This window comes from Mytilus trossulus, chromosome 3 (genome assembly GCF_036588685.1).
Source record: "Mytilus trossulus isolate FHL-02 chromosome 3, PNRI_Mtr1.1.1.hap1, whole genome shotgun sequence".
Lineage (NCBI taxonomy): Eukaryota > Metazoa > Mollusca > Bivalvia > Mytilida > Mytilidae > Mytilus > Mytilus trossulus.
Window position 1 is genome coordinate 3,160,602 of NC_086375.1, and position 9,461 is coordinate 3,170,062.

At 36.8% G+C, this 9,461-nt stretch overlaps 2 protein-coding genes across 2 annotated transcripts; one reads left to right on the forward strand and one right to left on the reverse strand.

Annotated features, from left to right (window-relative positions):
- Positions 1–55: 55 nt before the first annotated feature.
- LOC134709989 (uncharacterized) lies at positions 56–555 on the forward strand. The gene has a single exon (XM_063570116.1). The coding sequence runs from the start codon at positions 98–100 to the stop codon at positions 413–415; it is 318 nt and encodes a 105-aa protein (XP_063426186.1). The 5' UTR covers positions 56–97; the 3' UTR covers positions 416–555.
- Positions 556–6,073: 5,518 nt separating this feature from the next.
- On the reverse strand, positions 6,074–6,937 carry LOC134709883 (uncharacterized). Its single transcript, XM_063570012.1, has one exon. It carries the CDS (start codon positions 6,935–6,937, stop codon positions 6,074–6,076), a length of 864 nt encoding a protein of 287 aa, XP_063426082.1.
- Between the last annotated feature and the right edge of the window lie 2,524 nt (positions 6,938–9,461).

The following is a 9,461-nucleotide window of genomic DNA, read 5'->3' on the forward strand; positions in this document are numbered from 1 at the left end:
GATGGCGTGGTTTTGTTTTGACTGGTTCCAAATTCGCTTGTCCGTGAACTCTCCATGCGTTTGTCTAGGGAACAGACTATTTCCGTAAACAAACAAAATGGACCTGATTAAAGGAATGATCAATCCTGACGAGTCTTGGAGACTTGGAAATGCTGATCTCATTCAAGAATTCGCCACTTTATTGTGGGTCGAGAAAGGCGAAGATGATCTAATGAAAAAAGTTACAAGTGCAAGAATCGTGTACGAACTTTATCAACGTCTAACAGGAGAAAATGAGATGGATGCAATGAGAAATGAAACCATAGCTAAGATTGCGAAATGGGTTAAGGATCATCCAAAGGCCACAAAGGAAGAAGTGTCAAAGGAACTTACAAAACAAATTACATTGTTTGCGACAATAGTAGATCAGATGTGAAAAAAAGACATACGGAACACTTGGACTGTCCCAAAAAAATATATGTTGTACCTCAGTGAATTTTTTATTTATGTTAACATTTTCTTCATACAGACCAAGGACTCTATATACGTCCCTGTACAGACCTAGCTACAAACCATGAGCATACCCTTGTCAAAGGAATCCATTTAGATGGGGACAAATGATCACAACACTTACATTTAAAAAAATTATGTATGAAGTTTTTATCAAGTTTTTGTTTACATCGCACCAATCATGCTAATGCACAGTGGAGATGGATATTTCACTAAGTACTATCATTAATATTAATTGGGACGTTAGACACACAGCTTAATATTCTAAGAAGACACTAGAGCAATGACATCTAGCAACCTCAAAGAACGTTGTTAAAATAATATAGAAATTCATTATAAGTACATTTTGTAGATCGTAAATATTTATACATTGTACCTTGAATATTTATACAAAACCCCTTTAACTTTTAGTTTTGAGTTTAAATAATATTTTATTTGCATGTTCATGTATGTAAATTGTGTAAGTAAATAAGTTTCTGTTTTTTAATTCTGAATCATTGTAATTCATTAAAAACTTTTAATAGATTTTTATTCAGCTTATTAGCAAATAATTGGTTCAATAAATATAAAAAAGAATGTTGTATGATTGCCAATGAGACAACTCTCCACAAGAGACCAAATAACACAGAAATAAACCACTACAATATATATGTCACTGTACAGCTTTCGACAATGAGCAAAGTTCATGTAAACCTTCAACACAAAGCCTTGGCTCACACTTAACAGCAAGCTATACAGGCCCTAAAAATGACTAGTGTAAAACCTAATGTGAAAACCCAGGTTCTAAACTATTTCGAAAAAGAGAAACAAAAACCACATCATTGCACATCATCAAAGGACAACTTCAGAACTTCAGATTCCTGTCAACTTAAGACAAGTGTAAACAAATTCAGCGGGTTTAAATGTTTTATTGTAATTAGGTACATTTACATGTAAATGTACCAACTTTCATCCTTATTATAGTGTAACATCACAACATAGAAAGACACACTATAAAATAACAATTGAAATAGCTTAACAGAGGCGGATTTAGGGGGAGGGCCCTGCCCCCCCCCCCCCTTTTTGGGAAAAAATTTGGTTGCTTATATAAGGAATCACTAAAGCATGACTGGAGCGGGCCCACTCTTAGGTATGACAGTGGGCCCCCGCTTATGAAAATTTCTGGATCTGCAACTGCTTAACTGAATCAAAAGACATCTTAACACAAGTGAACAAACACTGAACTAATAAATTTGATCTATGATACAATGTAGATACAAAATCAACACAATAAGGGGTTGATATAAATAAAGGCCACGGTAGTATAGCGCTATTAGATGTAAAAACGTTTAAAAAAAAAACAATAACCTTGTATCTAAATCATGTATAATATAATGGTAAAAAAAAGTTATATCCCTTCAACATTCAGATTTATAATTACTTATACATGTTATATAAGAGAAAAAATCATCCTATCTTCTTTCCTTCAATTCTTGGGACTTCTTTGCTTAAATAGAATTTCAAATTGTCTGACCTTTGCAGATGTTATAATTAAAATAATAATTTATGTGTAATTTCATGACAATGACACTTTCATTTGTCTGTTATTTTCAGAACACTGTGCTCCCACAGAGAAATTTTCCAAGGCCTTGTGCAAATGAGTGGAGCAGGCCCCCTCTAAGCAGTCAGTGAGCCCCACTTATTAAAATTTCTGAATCCGCCATTGACTATAGCTTAACTACAATTATAAAGTTGAAGTCATTTCCTTGCCCTAATCATGCTAATTGGTTGTTTAAACTACAATAGTCGGATTATATAGCAATACAATTTCATATTCTCAGTATATGACTTGTCATGGTGGTAGATTGAGAACCCTGGATGTACTAATAAGGAATCGAAATGTGGTATGTTTGCTTATAAAACAGATATTCCCAAAAGTCAAGAAGACCAGGATGTGAAGATTCACAGGTCACCATATGCATGATACACACATGCACTTGTCTCAGAATTGTTTTCCTATATTATTAGTTACATGGTGTGTTAATAGTCATATTATATGTCATATTAGGGAGCTACCATTTGATTTTTATGAAGAGGCTAGGATGAAATTTGAAAAAAATAGGCAGGACAGTAGTTTTGAGTTAAAAAAAAAAAGGCAGGATGAGACACTTGCACAAAAAAAAGTCAGGATGACAATTTATGTAAAAAAAAGTAAGGATAAACTAAAAAAAAAAAAGCAGGACCGGATAGAGTGAAAAATAAAAAGGCAGGACAGAGATTACAACTAAAAATAATGCAGGACAAAATTTTTCATCCTGTTGAATCCTTTCAGATTTCTTTTTATTTTGTTTTTTTAATAGTTACATGAATTAGAATTTCAGCGTGTGCACTCTTTTTGGAAATCATATAAAAATAGATTAAAACCATTATGATAACATATACCCTAATAATGATTGAGGCCAAATTTAGTTTATGGTTGGCCCTGTAATTAAACTAAAAGCAGAAGAGTATTTATACGGAAATTACCCATATGAAATTAATTAAAATTGTAGAAAATTACATGTTACAAAAACTCTAATAAGATGTCAATTGTCAATTTTGCTCATGTTTGACTTATGTGACTGTACATCTTCTTTTCATGATATTTTTAAATAAAGTAAAATCACAAAAAATAGCTGAGGAAAATTCAAAACGGAAAGTCACTAGTCAAATGACCAAATTAGAAGCTCAATCGAATGGATAACAATTACTGTCATTCCTGACTTGAACATGCATTTTCTTATGTGGTGCAGTCAAGTTTAAAGTGTATCTCTGTATATAAGGATGAAATGGAAAATGGAAATGGAGAATATGTCAAAGAGACAACAACTGACAAGAGAGCTAGCAGACAACATATATATTACAGCCGATTCCATTGAGTGTGTATGCATAGGTAATATGATTGGTTAGCTTGCTTGCTAGATGAACCGTAAAGTATTTATTAGGTTAGGTTAACTCACTGTACTCCTTTTAGAGTAGACTAGTCCAACAGTTAACAAATCTATCTTCTGTTGTCTGTTCTATGGACGGGTTGCCGTCTCTTTGACACTGTTTTGGAGGTATCGATATAAGTAAACACAAAAGCGTCTTCAATGTTTCGTATGCTTTACTAGTCTATAATATACAAGAGAGACGTTGGCAAGTGACGACGTTGCGGGCCTATTGTTACGTAAATGGCGGTAAAACGTTAAACAAATAAAAGTGATAAAGTGCTAAACTGAAACTAAAACTAATTCACAACATTCTGGGGGCCGCAAAATGCAATTACTGTTCATGTATTGGTCATAAAAAGGGTATTGAAAAAACACTTTTAACAATTAAAGTTCATATTTCCAGTGGCACCAGTTTCACAATTGGTCTCGTGGTAATCAGTCCATTTGATGTCCGAAGTTTGACTGCTCTTACGACTTCATCTTTCCCGGTGATCAAATCTTCTATAACAGCTAGTTTCCACATCATTCTCGGTGAATTGTCCATGATTTGTACGACGGAACCGATTTTCACATGTGCGCTTTGGTCTCCGGCGACGCGATGAAATTCTCTTAATCCGGTGAGGTATTCCATTCTCCATCGTTTTTCAAAGTGTTCAATTAAAGTTACTTTATGGTTGTAACGTTTGTTTGCTTCTGTGAAATCTACATTTAAATTATTGTCCTCTGAATCAGAATTGTTGTCGTGCGATAATCTTCTTCCCTGCAGTAGATGTGACGGTGTTAGCGGCTCTGGATCTCGAATGTCGGACGACACATACGTAATCGGACGATCGTACGTTGATTACCCGTTCGATTTCTATCAAAGTTGTTCGTAATAGGCCAGAATTTACTTGTGATTTTCCGAGCACTTTTTTTAATGTCGTTTTCGTAATTCCAACTAGTCTCTCCCACCATCCACCGTACCACGGTGCTGCTTTCGGAATAAATTTCCAATTAATTTGAATGTTCATTTCCTTCGGAATGTCATGTGAGGCGGAAACAAAGGTTGGTGCATTATCGGAATACACAGTACTCGGAATTCCTCTCCTACTTACGAATCGTCTAAACGCTAATTTGAATGATTCGATTGTCATATCTGTAACAAGTTCTAGGTGTACGGCACGAATACAAGCACATGTGAATAGGCAAATATACGATTTTGCAACAAGTCCATTATCTTTAACGAATAGTGGTCCAGCGAAATCAACACCAGTTGTCGTAAACGGTATCATATAGGTGACTCTATCCTTTGGTAGCGGAGGCGAAATTTGCTGTGGAAATGCTTTTCCGGTCACTTTTCGGCACTTTACACATTTCTGTACGATGTGGTTAACGCATTGTCTAATGGAAGGTATCCAATATGATTGGCGGATTTGCGTAATTGTCTGTCCAGCACCAGAATGTAACATCTGCAGGTGCGCGTTCAATATAACTAAGTCCGTAAATTGATTTTTCTTCGGTAGTAACACTGGAAACTTCGCGGAGTCGTCTAACTGTGAATTGTGTATGCGCCCGGCGCATCGAATGACACCTTCTGTATCTATGAACAAGCGCAGTTGTCTTACTAACGGTAGATTCTTGTCATGTGACGGGTTTGCGAGTTGCTGCTTTTCATTACTGAATTTTTCATTTTGAATATCTGTAATCCATGTACGAGTTGCGCGGTCAATTTCATCTTTCGTAATATCTTTTCCGTGTCTAGCATATTTCCTCAAGTTATACGGTCGCTTACTTTTACATATATTCACAAATTTAAACACGTAGCATGTAACTCGTAGTAACTTCTTTAATGACGAGAATCTCGATAGATCAATTATTTTCGAAATTCCACTTAATTCACACGGTTTTGTCTTTTCGCTGCCATCTGTTGTCGTTAACAAAAGAGTCTCTTGTTTAACTTGTGGGGTCCATGTAGGCCAACTGTTCTCATCAGATATCCACGACGGTCCTTGCATCCACAAAGTCGATTCTTTGAATTGCGTTGATGATATTCCTCTAGTTTGAAGGTCGGCTGGATTTGATTCTGTTGGTACGTATTTCCAGTCGTAATTTTGTGTCGATTCTTTAATTTCTATCACACGATTCTGAACAAATCTTCCAAATGATTTTAAAGACGAAATCCAGTTCAGAACGATCTGACTGTCACTCCATAGTACTGTGCGTTCTGGTTTAAGGGTTTTCGTGAGGTTTTTAGCCATTCGAGCTCCTATTACTGCAGCCATCAATTCTAGCTTTGGTAATGTCATTTTTGCGAGCGGAGCGATCCGGTTTTTTGCAATCACGAGTGAAGAAGTGTTTCCTTTACATAAGTAGGCACTGGCTCCATAAGCGCGTTGGCTGGCATCAACAAAGATATGTAAAGTGATTTTCTCGTTGCTTTCGTTCTCATTTTGATCGTTGAAATAATGTCGTGCGATTTTCGTATTAACTGTTACATCTCGGATGTCATCTAAAATTGCATACCATGATTTAACTATGTTGCTAGGCAACACCTGGTCCCAATCGTATCCTTCTTTCCATAATGTTTGTACCAGTAGCTTAGCTCTTACGGTCACTGGTCCAATAATTCCGAGTGGGTCGTAAATTGACGATGATTAACTCAATATTTCTCTCTTTGTCGCTTGTGAATTATCAATATCTTTACGATCTTCATTTAATTTCGCAAATGTCAATATGTCTGACTTCGCATCCCATCGCATTCCAAGAATTTTCGTCTCGCTATCTGTATCAAGTATGTTTGCCTTTGTAGCCTCGTTGCTAAGTTGATTGCTATTTGATTTCCATGTTCTCAAATAAAATCCTGCATTTTTCATGAGTTCTCTAGATTTTTCAAAGAAATTTAAGGCGGCTTCTTCCGTATTAAAACTTGTAAGTACGTTGTCTACATACAAATCTCGCTTGAGTATTTCAGCTGTGGTACTTGTAACCGTTGATAAATGTTTCAATAATGTAGCGTTAAGAATAAATGGCGAACATGTCGCTCCGAATAAAATTACCTTGAATCTGTAAGTCTCAAGTTCACTCTTGGGGTTGCTTGGATCTCTAAGCCAGAAAAATCGGGTGGAATCGCGGTCTTCTTCGTCTAGTCCAATCTGGAGGAATGCTTTCTCAATATCAGTTGTTAAGGCGTATTTCCCGTAGCGGAATCTTGTCAGTATATCTGTTAGCTTATTTAGCTGCGGCGGTGTAGAAGAAAGGCAATCATTTAAGCTTGGCGATTCTGTATCTTGACGACAACTGCAATCATATACTATACGTATCGGTGTAGTCGATGAATCTTTTTTCACTGGGTGGTGCGGAATATAGTTTACTCGATTAGTAGTCTCATCCGGGGTCTCAACCTTCTCTATAAAACCTCGATTTTCTTGGTCGTTGATAATGTTACCGTATTTCTTAAGCATCTCTGGTTCTTTAGCAAGTCGTTTTATCACGTTGTATGCTCTCTTTCTTGCGATCATCTCGTTGCTAGGCAACTCCGGATGTTCTGGTTTCCATGGAAACTTGGCGATGTACCTATTGTCTTTCAAATGAATGCTATTCTCTTGGTAAGCTAGTGGTCATTTCTTGTAAGTCTGTTTTCGCTTTCACTTCGCTGTCTGTTTCTGTTCCTATGGATTCGATTTCCCAAAATTTATGTATTTCACATTCTTCTAGTCTGTGTGGGGTCAAAATATTCATAATCGATGACGTTGATTGATTATTACTGTTAGTGTTTAATTGTATAGGTCCTGATAGCAAGTATCCAACTCTGGACTGTACAGCGGTTGGTCCGGAACCTCTAATTACTCTGTCTCCAACTATATCCCAATAATAATCGGCGCCAACTAAGACTGATATCTCAAAATCCTCGTCCTGTAAAGCTGGATGGGCTAACTTCAATCCATTTAAATGCTGAAAACTCGACTGGTTCCTTGCATAAGTATGTATCGGATAAGCAATCTGTGGTACTATAAGAACTTCAATAGGGATAAGTTTATTCGTTTGACCTTTTATAGACAGTAGCAATTTGTAAATTTCTAACCTTCTTGTTGGATTCACCGAAACCGGATATCGTTATCGCTTCTTTCCTGTGTGGTCTCAGGTTCAATAAATCGGCCATCTCTTGAGTGATAAAGCTTCGCTGGGCTCCTTCGTCGAATAGTATATTGGCGGTGTTAAAATGTGTCTTGTCATACGTGATAGGTGCTATCGCGGTTTTCAACAATACCTGCGATATAACCGATGATGTTGATGAATGCATGCTTGCGACTGCGGCATCGGTATCTGGTTTTGATTTAATGCTATCTTTAGACTTGGTATACAGGTGTGATTCATTCTTTGAACAAATACTGGTATGGTGTCGTTTATTACAATTTTTACAAGTTTTATCGGATTGCAATCGGCAACTCTGTGATTTCCTAAGCAATTGAAACATGCCTGTTTCTCCTTAACAATGCGTTTTCGAGCTTCAATTTCCGTAACAGTTTTACAAGCTAATGGGGCGTGAACTCCTTGACAAAAGATGCACGGCTTCTTGGTTATGTCTCTTTTCCCTTTCTGATTTGCGTAGTTGCGGTTTGTACCCATAAAGAATGCTGATGCGGGTGTGTAATTTGGCTCCATATCATCACCGTTTACCGACTGACCCGCTTCCTTAATCGTTATCTCATGTTGAATAGCTTGCCGTAACGACGGCAAGTTCCAGTGGTCGCCTCCGTGGGCACGTACCATGTTTTCTCGTATATTCCCAGGTAATTTATTTAATATTATGGGCACTAAAAGGCTTCCGAACGACTCGTGAGACTCCCCTATACTTTCAAGGCCACGGATGTAGTTTTCCATACTGTCGTAGAATTTTTTCAAATTTGTAATATTTGTCGTTGGACTTGGAAGGCTGATTAAACTCTGCATGTATGTCTGTACTATCTTATGTGGTTGACCGAATCTTTGTTTCAGTACATGTAATGCTTGTCCGTAATTTGTGTTAGTTATTTGTAGACCTGCTATGCATTGGGTGGCTTCTCCGAACAGTTGAGATTTCAAGTAATTAAATTTCTGTACATCGTTTAAAGACAGGTTATCGTGTACGGCAGCACTAAACGAATCCCAAAAGGGTTGCCATTCTAACATATTCCCACCGAACGTTGGTAAATTTAATTTGGGAAGTTTGTGGTACATGCTGGAGTTTGAAAAAACGGACGCTGATGTATTTGCGTGCATGAAACTGGGTTGTGGCTGACTTTCTTGATGATTTGTGTAATTAATAAACTCGTGTGCATTTTGGTTTAGCAATGACTTACTTGACTGTTTGACTTTGATTTCCGATTCCTTAATGATTTTTGAAAGTTTAGTTACACTCATTTCTATGTCATATGTGTATCTGTCGGCTTCCTTTATTTCTTCGCTCACTTCCTCTTCCGATAGTTCCTCCACAATCTTCTCGTTCAGTTGATCGATCGTTTCCTGCTTCTTCACAATAAGTCCTCGAATGGTTGAAAGTTCACTAACGTCAAATTCCTGCAAAAGTTCCTCGGAACTCGGTTCCACTTTCTTCAGTAACTTTGTAAGAACTCCCCGATGTCTAGCTGAAAAACAAAGTAAAGCACAGTGAATATTTAGAATGATAAGAATAATACTAAGTATAGATAGTAAAATTGGGTATTTTCTCTGTATGGATTGTAAAATTGGGTATTTTCTCTGGGTCGTTTAAATCACTCGAAACTAGGTGAGACACGCACAGAAGTGATAGATATGTATTATAAATATAGAAAATTGAATATTTTAATAAAAAAAAAAAAAAAAAAATCTGTATCATAGACCCAAGCGCCTGTGTTCTGTGACCTTGAGAAATTTCATTATTTTATTATAGTCCTAAGGTGTATTGTATTGTATAGGTCTATGGCAGGGGTGTAAGACATTTGCGCCGATTTTGAAAATTTTCATTCTTTCACTTGCGCCGATTTTATAATTTCTCCTTATTGGTAAATCTGGTTATAAACGTTG